Source organism: Dipodomys spectabilis, unplaced genomic scaffold (genome assembly GCF_019054845.1).
Source record: "Dipodomys spectabilis isolate Male_0828 unplaced genomic scaffold, ASM1905484v1 ptg000335l, whole genome shotgun sequence".
Classification (NCBI taxonomy): domain Eukaryota; kingdom Metazoa; phylum Chordata; class Mammalia; order Rodentia; family Heteromyidae; genus Dipodomys; species Dipodomys spectabilis.
In genome coordinates, this window is record NW_024871012.1 from 993,347 (window position 1) to 1,010,462 (window position 17,116).

The following is a 17,116-nucleotide window of genomic DNA, read 5'->3' on the forward strand; positions in this document are numbered from 1 at the left end:
ATGAGCAGGGCTGCTGCCAGGCCTGTGAAGCTTCGTGTGCCACGTGCCGGGGGCCCACCCAGGAAGACTGCACCAGCTGCCTCCTCGCAAGGTGAGCCATCTCCTACTATCTCCTGCGGGGTGAGGAGAGTGGATTCCAGTCTGGAGACAAAAGGTGTAAACCACCTCAGAGGTACCCTGCAGGACAGAAAGACAAACGCCGGCCCAAGACACACATATCCTCCTGGCTTGAGCCATCTCCCTCGCTTCTTCTCCCATAATTCCCCTTTCTTTGAAAGGACCAATTCCCTAGACACTAGAAGGGTTTTCTTGATCGTGTAAATGGAGGTTTTGAGGCCCCTTTGGATACCTGGAATCTCATTCCTTTCTGCATAGCCATCTCTCAACAATTACTTGCATCTCCTGACCAAATGGTTCAAAGGTAAATTGTCCTTTGAAACCATTTCTGACCCTTCCAAGCAAAATTAACCTCCTCTTCTTAGGTCCTGTTTTATATAAGCTTTGTTCAGAGCACATCTGGTTATAATGCACCTCTTCCTTAGACCATATGGCTCTTGAGCTATTCACCTGAGTATCTCCAGTACTTGGAAGAGTTTGCACTCAATACTCAGTGAATGTAGGAATAGAAACTATGCTAATACACCAGGTATTCTCTTTTTAAAGTGACTTTTAAATTAGTGTCAATTGTACAAATAGTTTCATTATATATAAATACAATTGTACCTGTGTGTGTAAAATGTACTTTTATGAAAATCACCGCCTCAGTTTCCCTTTCTTATTCCTCCCTCCCTTTCTAAACAAGGTTTAACCATCTTCACTAGTCTATTTCCATACCTGTTTATAAAGCACGTCAGCCATCTTCACCTCCACTTTGCCATCTCCTTTGTCCTTTCCCATCCCACTGGACCCTACACTAGAACAGCCTCTACATTGTTATAACAATTTTTAAATTTTAGATTCCACATATGAAAGATACCATGCCCTGTTTGTCTTTTTCAGTCTAGCTTATTTCACAAAAATCTCTGGTTCCATCCATATTCCTGCAAATGACATACTTTCATTCTTCTTTATGGGTAAATAAAGCTGAATACACACACACACACACACACACACACACACACACACACACACACACACACACGCACATTATATATAAATGGATAAAATGATGTATATGTATGTATATGTATAACATATATGTACATTATCTTTATCCATTCATCAGTTTATGAATATGATGAGCATCTGGATTAATTCCATGCTTTGGCTATTGGGAACAATGCTGTCATAAACATTAGTGTACAGGCATTTCAATTGTATGCTGCCTTACATTTCTTTGGGTATAGCAAGATTATATAGTAGTTCGCTAATTTCTTAAGGAACCACCACACTGATTTCCATAGTGGCTACACTAATTTACAGTCAACAATATTGAGGTCCCTACTTCCTATTATCACCAGCATTTTGTGTGTTTTCTTTCTTGTTGATTGCCATTCTGACTAAGGAAAGATGAAATTTCAGAGTAGTTCTGATTTGTATTTCTTTCATGAATAAGGATTTTGAACATTTCTTCATGTATTTATTAGCCCTTTGTGCTTCTTTTGAGACCTGTGTGTTCAATTTATTTGCCCATTTACTAATTAGATTGTTTGTTCTTTTGACATTTAATTTATAATGCTTTACCTCAATACAATAAGGGCTACACTATAGTTAACATTGTCCTAAATGGGGAAAAACTTAAACTAGTTCCTCTAAAGTCAGTAACAAAACATAGGTGTCCTTTCTTTTCACTCTTATTCAATATATAAAGCTAGAATTCTTAGAGCAATAAGGCAAGAAAAATAGAAGGGATACAAATAGGAAAGGAAGAAGTCAAGTTAACACTATTTGTAGAGGATATGATTATATACTTAAAAGATCCTAAAGACTATTCATGAACAGAGAGAGAGAGAGAGAGAGCTCCTATAAGAGTTGATAAAGGTTTTAGGCAAAGCAACAGTTTATAGTATCAATATTAAAAATTCAGTATATTTTATATATATTAATAATGACCAGACTGAGAGATAAATCAGGAAAATAATCCCATTCCCAATAGCCTCAAAAATTAAATAATTGGAATAAGCCTAAAGAGGTGAAAGACCGCTACAACAAAAACTATAAAATCTTGAAGAAAGAAATTGAAGATGCTAGATAATAGAAAGGCTTCCTATGTTCATGGACTAGCAGAATTAATATTGTGAAAATGGCCACACTACCTACAGCAATCTATACATCCAATTTAATCCACATCAAAATTCTAATAGCATTCTTCACAGAAATAGAAAAAAGAAATGTAAAATTCATTTGGAAGAATAAACAACTCTGAATAGAGAAAATAATCCTGAGTAAAAGAGTAATACAATAGGTATAAAAATGCCTGACTTCTAATTATACTACAGGGTCATAGGAACAAAGCATAGCATGGTATTGGCATAAAAACAGACACATAGGGGCTGGGAAGGTGGCTCAGTGGTAGAGCGCTTGCCTTGCATGCCTGAGGCCCTGGGTTCAATTCCTCAGCACCACATAAGCAGAAAAAGCTAGACATGGTACTATGGCTTACGTGGTAGAGTGCTTGCCTTGAACTGAAGAGCTCAGGGATGGCGCCCAGGCTCAGGCCCAGAGTTCAAGCCCCATGACCAACAACAACAACAAAAAAGACACATAGATCCATGGAATAGAAGATCCAGAAATGAACCACTTGATTTTTGACAAAGAGGTCAAAACCCTGTATTGAAGAAGGGACAGTCTCTTCTACAAATGATGCTGAGGAAACTGGATAACCACCTGAGGAGGACTGGGACTAGAGCCCCGTTCTCTTCCCTTGTGAAAAAATTAACTGAAAATGAATGAATGAACTTTGAAACCTCTAGGAGAGAACCCGTGAAGACACAGGCACAGGTAATGCCTTTCTGAATAGAACTTCAATTACTCGGGAAGTAAGAACTGAAAAATGAGATGCACCTGACTTAACCGCTTCTGTACAACAAGGGAAAAAATAATATAATCCAAGGAATAACTACAGAATGGAAATAATATAATCCAAGGAATAGCTACGAATGGATGTCCCACCACATAACTCTGGGTATTTCTAATGGAGAGAGTAGGAGGCCCAGTCCTCAGAACTCAGCAGATCTAATCTCTGATCCAAGGGCTTAGTCATTGTTAGGTACTGTGTGTTTGAATGATTGGCCTTATCACTCAGCTAACCGTGTAGGAAGCAGCGTCTCTCTCCAGACGCCCTAGTGGCAGGTGTGGTTTTTCTTCTCCAGAATACACGCCCCTTTCCTCATTCTTTCTCAGGACTCTAATTGCCTTGTGAGCAGGGGTGTGGTACACCTTCCTCTTTATTCCCTACTATGATCGCCACATCATGACAGTTCTACAAATGTGTATTTGCTGAACTTGACCATGTAATCAATTTCATAGATTTGGCTCTCTGAGAAGAGAAGGGTGAGAGGAAAGAGGGTGTAAAAGAAAAAAGAAGTCAGGAAGAGGACAAAAGAAAGCCTTAAGAATTGAGGCCCCCTTCCCCCCAAAATTTGAAGGCCAACCATGAGAGTATTTTTAGTGTTTCTTTAAGGCAACCACACTTCTAAATATTGAATTTATGCCCCATAGCATCTTTGGAGTTTATTTTTAAGATACAGACATTACCACAAGGAGGTCCCATTTCTCTTCCTACTCTCCCTCACCAACAATGACATGTGACTGCATGTTTGCACGTTTTTTTATTTTATTTTATTTTATTTTGGTCAGTCGTGGGGCTTGAACTCTGGGCCTGGGCACTGTCCCTCAGCTCTTCAGCTCTACCACTTGAGCTACAGCGCCACTTCCATGTTTGCACGTTTTTTTGAACGGGGGGAATTTAGCCCTTGTTTACCAGGCAGGCACAGACATCCGGGTTACATTGCAGTATCCTCATGCTCCCTGGATCACCAGAAAGAAGAAAGGAGAAAGTATTTCCGCCAATATAAATGGCTGTTGAGAAATTGTTTCAGCTTTGGTGGCTTACACTTGTAATTCTAGCTACTCAGGAAACTGAGACCTGAAGATCACAGCTAGATCAAGTTTTATTTTCTGGATAAAATATGGCTTATTGTGCCAAATTCAAATGTTACCTCATAATGTAAATCCTTTAGAAAGAATATTCAAACTCCCTTACATTCTTCCTACCAGTATATATTTTATATATATATATAGTGAGCTTGTATTAACTAATCGTTGTGAATTTTGCTTTTTAAACCTTGTGCCTTATTTTATTAAGTTTTGTTGAAATTCAACTCCTATATTTTGGAAAAATAATGTACTTTATGCTTAATAAATAAGAATTTACTCCTTAAAAATCTAATATTTATAATGTTTATATGTGCTTATGATCATTGCATATCAGTTTATTGAATTTATTCAACACATAAATCCATAAAATTTAAGAAAAAAAAGAAGCCAGTCCAGGCATGAAAGCCTTTGAGTACTTTATCTCTAATTAACCAGCAAAAAGCCAGAAGTGGCAGTGTGCTCCAGTGGTAGAGAAACAGTCTTGAGACCCTAGTTCAAGCCCCAGTACTGGCACAATTAATTAATTAATTAATCGGGGCTATCACTGGTCCTCCTGACACTTGAGATGTGGAGACGTCAGCCTAAAGTCCATTCCAAGATTCTGCCTCAAGAGAATAAAAAAATCTAGGCTATTGAAAGCAGATCAGAAGGAAGCCTGCTGGGTCATTTAGGTAGTTTCTTTTATGTGGTTGCCTTTGACTTGTGAAGAAAGAAAAAATTTACATGGATATTAAACCAGGTTATCTTCTTAAGAAAATCTTATTCCCAGGAACAATTTTCTTCTCATTCCTCTGAGCCTTTTACTTATTTCCCCATCTCTTTTCTTTGATGTCCATTATTTACAAATGTGTCCAAGAAGGGCATCATAGCGTGTCAATCAACTACCTGATTTCTTTTCTCATTATTCCAGTATTTTCCCTGAAGAGAGTTGAGCAGATGAAAAGAAAGGGACTATGTGGAAAGATGGTGGTGTTGACTTACTTGTTCCTTTTGAAAAATTGGCAAAATATTTTCCTTAAGTGTTTTCCAAAGTGCTTCCTGGATGGGAGTTTTAGTCCATTCTGTACTGCTTTACCACACGCCTTGAGACTGGGCAATTTATAAACCACACAAGTTTGGGTGACCATTCTGAAGAATTAGAAGTCCTAGAACTGGCCGATGATCAGGCCCTTTATCCCACATTATCCCACTGCAGGAAATGAGAGCACACGGATGTGCTCCATCCATGGTGGAAGATTCTCCGTGACCAAATCACCCCTTACAGAACCCCAGCTCACCACACTTGTGCGTTGTGGATTGATTTTCCAGTGCATGAACTTTGAAGCACACACTCAAACCATCACATCCAGAACAAATTAAAAATGGCTGCTTTTGTGTCCACCCTGAATTAGACAGAAAGTCAAGATGCTCTTTAGCACACCCCCCCGGACTTGGTCAAGAGATCGTGGCACACCCAGGAGCAAGCAATAGTGGAAAGATCAGAACACACTGTCTGTGAAGCAAAGCCGGACCCGTGGATGAGGGGACGTTCCATGAGGCTGGAGCTGTGGGGGACACACCCTCTGCCTCACCACGAATGGAGGAAACAAGGGCAGGTGTGAGACAGAAATAAATACCCTCAGATCTCTCTTCCTCCCACCTCAGTTCGGCTGCTGATGTTTTCCCTTCTCTGCAGCTAACTGGAGGATCGTGGGAAAGGCCAAGTACACGTGAGAATCATTGGGTTTGGCATGAAATGCAGGATGTGATCACTTCCAGGGCACGGCAGGACAGAAAATGGATCTAGGCTGTGTGCAAATGGAGATCAACAAAATAACCCACACTCCCAGTCTCTGCAAACCTTTGGCACAGAGGACCACTTCTGCAAAGCGTTAGGTGTAGCTGTTAAGGACGATTTAGAAACTTGGAGGAAGAAAGTGTGCCACAGTACTTAACACACCAAGCTCTGGGGTGCTGTGTTCCCCACAGCCCAAACTGACTCCCCAGCCCGGTCCCTACAGAGATCGAGAGCCAATGAGCTCTCTGAAAGCACTTAAATTCTCACTCTGCCTTAAGTATTTTGCTTGACCCACTTCAATGATACAAAGATTGAGAGTTTTTTAAATGTATTGCTAGAATAGTAAAGCAGCAAGAAGTTACATTAAGTACCCTTGTGGTGGGATAATTAGGTCAAGCCAACAATTGGCACAAGGGACCAGAGAACTCTGACTTGCTAGCTTTCCCATTATACTTCACACACACACACACACACACACACACACACACACACACACACACACACACACACACACACACACACACACACACGTGCTTGTGCACTGAGGGCTTCTGGAATGCTCCCTAACAATATTGATTTCACCTTTGCCTTAGTATTGGTTTCAACCACCTTTTTTTGTACTATAAACCCTATTCAAATATGCATGAGTCAGAAAGAAAAAGCTCTTCCACAGAGCCATGCTTGGCTAAACATCTTAGAAATCCACATGGTAGATGACTGGTGATCTCAAAGATTCCTTTAAAGAAAATGTGTTATCAGCCCCATCTTCTGCTTTTGAGGAGCCAAGTTTCTGTTCTTCTCCACAACTTGGGGTCTGTAGAAGTTGTTTCCATTTGAAATGGGACTTTTCTTCAAGCTTCTTAACAAATTTTCTTAAGAGGGAATGGAGAATCCCATGGGTGTGATATAATCCATTGTCATCAGTGACACCTGTTAAGTTTTCCTTGTCTTTCTATCTCTAGGAAGAATTGGGCTTTTACAGAATTGAGTATATTGCCTCTGCTTTCCTTAGCATGCAGGACCAAGGTAGTTTGCACAATTATACACTTGGTACTTCGTTAAAGTCAAGTCGATGGCCTCTTTTCCTGCACAAACCTGGAGGCATTGATTCCCTCTGCTCTCTACTATATTGGCCTGGTTTTTAATGGTTGCCACTGAGAACATCACCTCTTCAAAGAGAAATGTCTTCCCCTAAACCAACCTATCCCTATCTATCATCTGTCTTCGAAAGGGTATAATGCTGATGTAACTTACATCTCCTTCTCAACTGAAATTACCAAGGAAAGATTCCCCTTTCCAACCCGAGATAAACTTTCCCTTTTCTCCCTTTCGGTAGAATCTTGAGTTCCTTCCTTGGGTAAAGTGCTCTTATAGTTTGTCTTACAAGGAAGGCTGGGAGGTGCTGCTGTTGTAGTTGTGAAATAAACCTCATCCAAATTATTTCTTTTAAAAAAATCTTTTAACTCAAAACCCAAAGCCAGATTGGGACTGGCATATTTTCCGTTGGTCATGAGTTAAAAGTGAGAAGTCTGCTTTAACACAGATAGCCAGATATGTACAACATGCTTAAGACTAGACATCCATACCCTGCTGAAGGCCAAAGTATTGTTTACTCTAGTGACACTGGTACAATGACTAAAATCTGAGAGACTTGGAATCCAGGACTAAAGCAGCTTTCTCTCTATGGATGCTGACTTATGTCTCATTCTGTTGATGAATAGCTAATGGCAAAGAGTTTCAGGGTGTCAGAAAGGATGGGATGAAAGACTGTGTATGCTTATTGTTCAAGATTCCTCATCTCTCTCTTCGTTTCCTGAAAACTTGGGGTATGAACAACCCACCCCTCAACTCAGGGCTTGCTCTAGATTTGAAAATAATAGGGTTTAGTCAAGGAAGTATCAATCCAGGCACAAATTACCTCCACCTGGCCTGTTGTGTCCTGCCCAGCCTGCCTGTAGGAAAGTGGAAGAGAGAGAAGGAAACATTTCTTTTCCTGATTGGTCCAGGACTCAGGGTCTCAGGCCTGGCTGAGGGTTGGGGGGAGCTTCACGCTCTTCGGCCTGTGCATGCTGTGTGTTAACCTCACAATTTACACAGTAACTACTACTCTACGGAAGCTCCCGGAGATACTAGTTTGGCATCACCTGTATTACTGAGAAAACATTTGGATAACTCTATTGTAATCCAGATGGTCATTAGCAGAGATTTTTCAAAGCAAGTTCTTAGTATGTTACAGGACTGCTGGCATATAGCCAAAGCAAACATAATTGGTATAGCAAAGATGCAGTGGTTACTGAAACACGTTTCACTATGGCTAAGTATGGAATTATCCCAGGTGCCCATCACAGATGAATGAATAAAGAAAACTTGGTATATATGTAATGGAATGTCATTCAGCCATAAAAAATGAAAATCCTGTCATTTGCAGCAAAATCAATGGAACTGAAGGATATAATGTTAAGTGAAATAAGCCAGACATACAAAGACACAAACTGCAATGTTCTAGACACAAACTGCAATGTTCTTGAGCCTAGGAAGAAACTAAAAAAAAGTTCATCTGCATGTCGAGTAGTAATTACTAGAGGCTGGGAATGGTGAGGGAGAGGGGCAGGGCGGAGAAGAGGTGATAAAAGATACTGAAATGCAGGCAAATGAATAAGTTCTGATATCCTGAACTACAGTGGGGATCTGAAGAGAACTCAAAAGCTCCAATCGTGAAGGAATGATAAGGAGAAGGAAGTATTACCCTGATTTGGTTGGCACATACTCTACATTTGTGTTGAAGCATCAAACATACTTCATTAATATGGACAATCAATGCATACTAATGAAAAACTAAAATCAGGCTGGGAACATGGCTTATGTGGTTCAGAACCTAGCTAGCAAGCACAAGAACCTGAGTTCAAGCCCCAAGACCAATAGCAAATGCCCAATAGTAAATTACCTTGAAATGGATAAATAGCCAAACACCACTGGCTTGTGCCTGCAATCCTAGCTACTCAGGAAACTAATATCTGAGAACCATGGTTTGAAGCCAGCTCCAGCCCAGCTTGAACCTGTGAGACTCTTAGCTCTGATTAACCACCAAAAAACCCCACTGAAGTGGAGCTGTGGCTCAACTGATAGAACATACGCCCTGAACAACAAAAAAAAATTCTCAAGGATAGAACCTAAGCCCTGAGTTTAAGCCCCAGGACCAGCACACACACACACACACGCACACACACACACACACACACACACACACACACACACACACACACACATACACACACACACACACACACACACACCACACGACAAGTAACAAAGGAATATTTTAAGTATGCTCTCTGGTCCAACAGTGTTAGAATCACCTGGAATTTGTCAGGAATCCAATTTCTCAGCTCCCTTCCTTGGAACCCTTTTAAATTAGACACTCCAGAGGTAGTCTGCAGGTCTTTCCACCTATACACATTCTCCACCTGCATTCTACATTTAACGAATCAGCGTTTTATATTTTTCTAAGCAGAATTCTTAGATACAATTGATTGAATCCCATTTGCTCTTACATGGCAAGGAACAAAGAAGCAAAAGCATGAAAATATTAGCAATGAAATTATGATGTACCTGGTAAGTAAGAAAACCAAAGATTTCAGAAGCCCAGGTACTAAATTATTTGCAGTGCAGCTACAGGTATTCACAAGCATGACCAGAAAGTCAAGACTGCAGTACTCTCTCTGTCAAAATTTGCAGCATACATAGGCTAAATTTGTAAGTAGCACCTAAGCTTACAGAATAATGCTTCATCCTTCTCTTCAAAGGCCCTTGAAGCCGTTATTCCCTTTGCCAAGTTTGGGCGTGCTGGTAACTGAAGGCACAGTAGTGTTTTCCCCAGGCCCCAGGATTTAGAGGCTCCTTTAACCTCTTGAGAGTTCAGTGCTTCTATCTCACTGACGGTCGGCTTTGACTGGGGCCTGCAATGTGGGTTGAAGCCCCGTGGGCACCCGCTAGCAAACCTGGAACCAGATGCAGGATGAGATCTCCAGCCAGCTTCTGGCTGGCCTGCTGTGGGATCCAAATCTCGGGCCAAGAATGGGTATGTGACTAATGATTCACATGTTCTGAGCTGATGAGTCCCAGGAATCCCTCTCGTGTCTGGAACAAGGAAACCACATCTGTACAGTGAAACACTAACACCACATGTTCTGATTCTTCAGCCATTCTGGGAAGTCACTCTGACGGATTCTAAACATCTGCTTTTTCCCCCAGGGTCCTCGATAGTGGCCACTGCGTGTTGACCTGTCCTTCGTGGAAATTTGAATTTAACAACCAATGCCGCCCATGCCACCATACCTGCCAAGGATGCCAAGGAGGTGGACCCTCCAACTGCACCTCTTGCAGAGCAGGTGAGGGAGCTGGCTCACTCCCCCTCATTTCAAAGCCGTTCTCTGGATGGCCAGGATTTGGGTTGATTATAGGTGTTGAGGGTTAAGATACAGCTGTTGATCACACAACCCGGAATTCACTGCTTGTTTCCCGGCCATGAAAATCTTATTCACGTTATCACAGAAAGGCTAAGTGAAGGAGAGAGACAAGACATAGAAACACAATGTCAGGCATGACAAACGCAGTAAAGCTAATATCCAAGAGGATGCTGGGCGTCAAAGGAAACATTTGGTCTTATTTAAAAGAGAGAATTTATCAGGGTCTTTGTAAAGTCTCCTCAGAGCTGAGCTATGGGTCGTAGGTGTCATCAGAGCCCTGAAGATCTCAGCTCCTGACAAATAGGGACTCATATCCCAATGTGAATTCTCCAAGTGTTCCTCTGTCTCTGGGCTGTGTAGTTTGAGATCTATCATTCGTCGTTTGTTTACCCTATTTTCAGTGGGAGCTACATTTAAATTTCAAGTAAGAACTTGGATTTTTGTTAGGTAGTTGTTTCTGTTGAAAAGTTGGGAGATCTCACAACACTGGGTCTGCCTTTCCCAAAAAGCTCAGGAGCTGGAGCTCCAGGAAAGCGGCTCAGTGCTTCTCCAAGTTCTGGCCATCCCCGGTTCTCGTACTGACCCCAAGGGGGGTTTTGTTTTGTGTTGCTTTTGTGACTCCAAGGTTTTTACTTGCCATTGTCATCAGACTGAAATCATCTTTCTAGTGGACGAGAATTGTTTATCTCTAATTTTGCTCTCAGTAAAACTGAGGAGAAAATGAAAGGAAATGGATTCATAAAATGAATGAGTAGAACTCTCAGTAGATACTACCAGTTGCAGTTACAATGAAAAGCATGGCTTTATGTTTCATACGTAAACACAGTATACCTTTGCAACATTTTTTTATCTCCTGCTGTTTCCCTCCTCATCTTGAAGGTGATGATAACTATCTTTTATAGCATTATTATGGAAAATTAAGTGAGGCAAAACCATAAAGCAATTTTAGGAGAGTAAACCAATTAAACGGACTGTTCTTACTTTTCCACTCCTTACCCTCATAGGTTCCCTCAGGGATCTCCGCTCATTTATGACTGAATTCTTCCCATTTCATCCTTTGGTGCAGATTTAATTTCCATAGGAACAGCCTTGCTGCTGGTCTAGGTTAGGTCCCTTTCACACGACCACCCATGGAGGCTTGTACTTACCATTCACAGCCTCATAACCTTTGATATCTGTGTCCCCATAAGACTTCCCCCTAGCAGCAGTAACAGGTTTCTGCCTTAATTTCTGCTGTAAGCTTGCATGCACACAGCATCTGGCTTATAGAAATAGCCCAATAAATAACGCAGTGAATAAATGATTCAGTAAAAAGAACATCACAACCAACACACAGAAAACCTGGGCTCTGGTCCCAGCTTTGTTACTAACTAGAAAACACAAACACAATCATTTCACATTTTTAAGCTACTTCTAATTCATAGAAGAGAAGGAAGAGGAGGAGGTAGAAGAGGGAAAGTTGGCATTTCAAGTGACTCTCCCATGTAAAAGATTGTAAATCTCCATTTATGGCACAGAATTAGAGAAAAGTGTAGGTGCTCAACAAATGTCTAATCTTCCAAGCATTTTACAGCTACTTTTACAAACATTATGTAAAGTGCTTTTGGTATGCCTTCCATATTTCCTATTTGAAAGGTTGTTTTCAATCTGCTACCTGAAACACTTCAAGTATCCTTCCCACATACACAGTACCATGGAAAATATAATGAATGGTCACATGATGCTTCTGATGGTTACTATTTATCATTAACTTGATTGGATTAATATGCACCTACGAGATAAATAAGCACATATACGGGGGTGAGGAGTACCTGTGAGGATGTTTCCAGAGAGAATGGATGGAGGGGGGGATGGAAGCAACATCCCCAAGCTAAGAGCCCAAATGGAATAAAAGGAGCAGAAGAAAGCCATCAGAATGAGCGTTTGTTCTCTTGCTGCTTTCTTTCATTCTCTATCCCGCTCACTCTATCTCCCTCCCTCTCTCCCCTTTCCCTCTCTGCTCCTCTCTCTCTGTCTCTCTCTCCCTTTTCCTTCCTCCTTTTCCTCCCCCTCTGCCTGCCCATCTTCTTCCCCAGTCCTCTCTGCTTCCTGGCCCCCATGAAGGGAGCTGCTCTGTTCTACTCGGTCATGATGGACTGAAAACTCCGGCACCTTGAGGCAAAATAAGTTTTCCTTCCCTTATGGAAGCCGTTATGCCCAATGTTATGTCATAACAACAGCAATTGGAGTTTCCACAATGCTCCCCTTCAAGTTCACAGCCTGCTAGGAAGTGTGTCCTCATCTTTACAAAAGAAGAAATAGCGAATGGATGCTAAGAATCTTGTCATGGGCTCAGCAGCAGCACTGCTTGCCGCTGTGGTGAGCAGAGGAGGCTTGCTGGAGGGACCGTTGCATAGCCAACCCTCATTCAGCAGATGCTCTCTGTGGAAGAAGCTAAACATGGCCAAATAGGAATTCACTCTCTCACTCACTCAAGCAACCATGCAGCCCATATATATTTAGAAGTCAGTGGAAGTAGACTTTGTGTTCAAGCCTCTGGATGGAGAGGTGATATCCTGTGAAGGGGTAGAGATGTAGAGTAGCCAGGGCTGGCCATCATGCTGTCCCGTCCACATCTGAAGAGTGTGGCGCACTGAAAAAAACACCATTGTTCATTAGACAGTCAGGGGTTTGCTAGGATCTCACGAAGGGGTTGAGAACACACGTTGGAAGATTGAGCCTCAGTGGTCTCCTGAGGGCTCATGTCTTGCCAGATTCAAGGTTTGTGATCCAAAACATTGATCTGTAGCCAGACCATCACCACGTCACACAGTGTAACTCCCAGACTCTCTCCTTCCATCTTAGGAGATGGTGTTTTTTGAGTTGAACAGAGCAAGAGTTGAATCTGTTTTGTTCTACCACCTTTGTAGAATCCCTCTTTAGTTTCTTGAGAGCCAGCATACTTGGGTATGAGATTTCCATCAGAAAAGAGAGGACATAAGTCAACAATATGTTGGTAGGATTGTATTTGAAGCAAAGCTTCTGTCAATATGAAAAATGAAGGAGAACTGTTTGAGCGTGCCACAGCTGTAAGTAAGAAATAGTATCTGCCATTTCACATCGTGCCGGTTAACAGTATACTACCTTTCTATTCTGCACTTGCCACGGGGGGTTAGTGCAATCTCCATCCACCAACTCAGCAGCTTTGCACCTTGAAGATCAGTGGTTTGGGATCTCCGTGGGGTAGATCCCCATGTGTGAACACTAGACTCAGTTCTTCTGAGTAACACAACTTGGCTTCTCTTCAGAAGTGAGAACGTTTGGGAAATGTGATTCAAAGAAGATGGATGCCCTGTTGCACACTCAGCATGCCTGCAAGCACACACACCCATGTGTACACACATGTGCACACACAAACACACAACACACACACGTGCACCCTGTAGAATGGAAGTAGGCAATCTCTACATGTGTGTATAGAATTCATCTTAGTGTTGTTTTTTATATTTGTGACTGCTTACAATCCTTTGTCATTAGCTATAATGCTTTGTAACTGACTCTATTTTTCAGTTCCCTCTAGGAACCAGTTTTCATTGTCGGTCATGCTTGGGGGGAATTGAAGCCCCAAGCTGAGAGGAATCAGGACCTTCAGGAATTCATGTAAAAGAGGCCAAAAGGCATGCTTGGGTTTTAGTGCTTCAATACGGTTGCCATTATGGCAACTGGTAACTTTGCAAAAATGCAGACAATTTTGATAACAATTCCAAGTCATTTTTAGAAATTGTACTTTCGGAAAGCGTATCTATCATGAAGCATGTGTTTATTCTTCTAGGAACCACTGTAATGCCTAAGTCTGAGAAGTTCCACAGATACCAAAAGAGCCCTTTGGGAAAGTTAAACTCATTTTGAATTGTCATTATTCACAGAGCATGGTTTGTGGTTTTGCAATGACATCCCCGTTCACTCGAATATATAAAACAGTGGAAAATGATTTCCTGCAAGGAAAACTTTCAACCAGGGTATTGTAGATATTGCACTTTTCATTAAGTACATTCTTATACTTCTGGCCCCCTAGGAACAAAAGCATTCAGTTGTTTCTTTAAAAAAATAAAATAAAATGTCTTCCATAATATTAGCTTCCATGACTGACTCTTACATGTTTTTTCCCCCCTTTCTTGGCCTTGCTTCTATAACTGATCAGACAAAGACGGCCAAGAGCGTCTCCTATACAAAGGGGAATGTCGAGAGAGCTGCCCAGTGGGTCACTACCCCACCAAAGAACATACGTGCCTGCCCTGTCCAGACAACTGTGAGCTTTGCCAAAGCCCACAGGTCTGCACGCGATGCCTGAGTGGCTACCTCCTACTGCCCACCAACCATACCTGCCAGCAGCTGGAGTGTGGACAAGGTAAGGTGTTATGGGCTCCCGGCCAGTAGCAGGGTATGAGGTGCTGCATCTTGGGTGTTCTAGAGACTAGAATTATCACCTGGGCTTTAATATCTGTAGTTGAGATGACTTTGTCCCCGGATTTCCCCAAGACAGGAGGGTTTTAATAAATATAGTGGAGAGAAAATTAGGTCGGATCCAAAGTCTTGGCCAACAGTTTTCTCCTTCCCGATTCCTCAATTTGAGACCCAAGGCAAGACAAATCCATTTCTCCTTGCCTTGGGGGTTGGGAAAAGCAGAGCAGCAGACGGAGTTGCTGTGAGGAGCCGATGAGATCAGCCCAACCTAAAAGGACTTGGAAATCTGTATGTGGTCTGTGAATCAGATACGTCACTGCTTTTCCCTGTTTTCTTTCCTCTTATACAAAGAGGAAAATTAGAAACCAGTACTTGGCAGTTTGAGCTTTCCTTTATGTAAAAATGCCACGGATCTTTTTTTCTGCTCTGTTTAAGCTTTATTCCTGGACCACTGCTAAAGAAAGCTCTAAGATTTTTTTTTTTTTTTTGAGTAATGATGACACTGATTTCTATTTCTCCTTGGTGTTTATGTTGTGGGTTTTTTGGTGCCAGTACTAGTACTGGTGCTCTAATACTTAAGCCATACTGCTATTTCTGGCTTTTTGTTAATTGGTTAATTGGTTAACTGGTTAATTGGGGATTTTTGACCTATCTGCCTGGGCTATCTTTGAACCAAGATTCTCAGAGCTCAAATTCCTGAGCAGCTACAATTACAGGTGTGAGCCACCAGTGCTCAGCTCAGAACTGCTTTCTTTAATACATAAAATCTACTGATTTGACTCTAAAATTACATAAATGACAGATAGTCCAACTTGGCTCCATTTGTATCCAAGCAAGCAAGCTGATCCAATAAATTAAATTAGTAGGGATAAAAATGTGCATAGTAAATATGTTCTCAAAGTGTTGGTTATGGGTTTCATCACTGATGGATAATTTACTCACCAATAAGCTGTATGCCGTGTGTTTTTATAGCACTTAATGATGTATCTCCACCTGGTGTGAAGCTGAGTTCTATTTTCCACCCTTTGCTGCACAGGTGAAGTGCAAGACTCTGACTACGAAGAATGCCTGCCTTGTGAGGAAGGATGTCTGGGATGCAGTGTGGGTATGTCACTTGCCTTCCTTAGGAGCTGGAGTCACTGTGTCCTTTTGTACCTATCCTCGTCCTGCTGTAGCTCCAGTAAAGACTCTTGTCATTGTTCTCACCACCAGTGGCCCATCAACATGCATGGTGTGGGCTTTCTCCCATTGAGCAGAGTCACCATGAGGATGCCCTTGCTTCTGAAGCACTGGCTGGGCCCCTCGGCCCTGTGGATGTCTGGTGCCAGGATAGAGTGATAGAATGCTTCCTGAGCATGTGTGAGGGAGGACCTGGGACTCTGCCTCTTAGCATCTCGGGGTCACTATTTTTTTTTAATTATCTGAGCAGTTGTTTCAATTCAACACAACAATGTAGGAGTATAATGAGTGTGACACATTTGAAACATTAATAGCAGACACACATAAGCAAAGATCGATATACTTAGTGTAACTCATTTGGTATATGAAATCCAAAAGCGTATGGGTAGAGAGATGGAAAGGCTTCCCTAGCTACTCAAGAGGCCGAGATCAGCAGATTGTGGTTCCAAGCCAGCACAGGCATAAAAGCTCAGGGACAGCGCCTAGGCCGTGAGTTCAAGGCCCATGTCCACCAACAATAACAACAAAAAACGGTGTGTTTGTGAGGATCTTAGTGTGGAGGTAGGAATAGTAACAAGATAACCATGATCACAGTGGCCACCTGTGGCCACCCTTCTTCCATGACTCCACTAAAAATGGGATCAGGGAAAACACCATAGAAGGAGTAACACGCAGACCTTGTCCATCTGGAGATTCCATATTGGAAACAACTGACTTGAAAACAAGAAGAAACACATCAGAGTTGGGTTCACTTTACAAAAGGTTGCTCCTGTTAGAACTTTTAGTTGTTTATTATTTGTAAGTGCTGACCTTCGAACAGGAGTTCAAAGGTGCTATACCTAGAGCCTTGCTGAAAGGCGCATTCTGACATGAACAGCTTATTTGGAAATAGGTCTTCTAGGAGGCCCCTGACGGACAGCTATAGGGACAGATACAAAACAGGGAGGTCACTGGAGGGGGCGGGGATATTTTAAATGTTGCTACTTTCCACATTTCAAACCCTGAAATTTCTCTGAATTTATGAAGTCTCTAAGTGTTGGGCTAATTCATGGTTGACACTGTGTGTGTGTGTGTGTGTGTGTGTGTGTGTGTGTGTGTGAGACTCAAATACCACCTATTTTTGAATCTCTGTCAATCTGTGCAATAGAATAGA

At 41.9% G+C, this 17,116-nt stretch overlaps 1 protein-coding gene across 1 annotated transcript in view; it reads left to right on the plus strand.

Annotated features, from left to right (window-relative positions):
* The window catches only part of LOC122095126 (proprotein convertase subtilisin/kexin type 5-like), a 93,281-nt gene continuing 76,165 nt past the window's right edge, over positions 1–17,116 (plus strand). The window contains exon 1 of the mRNA XM_042665611.1: positions 1–91. Within this exon, the coding sequence (XP_042521545.1) occupies positions 1–91 (91 nt within the window). The remainder of the gene's footprint in view (positions 92–17,116) is intronic.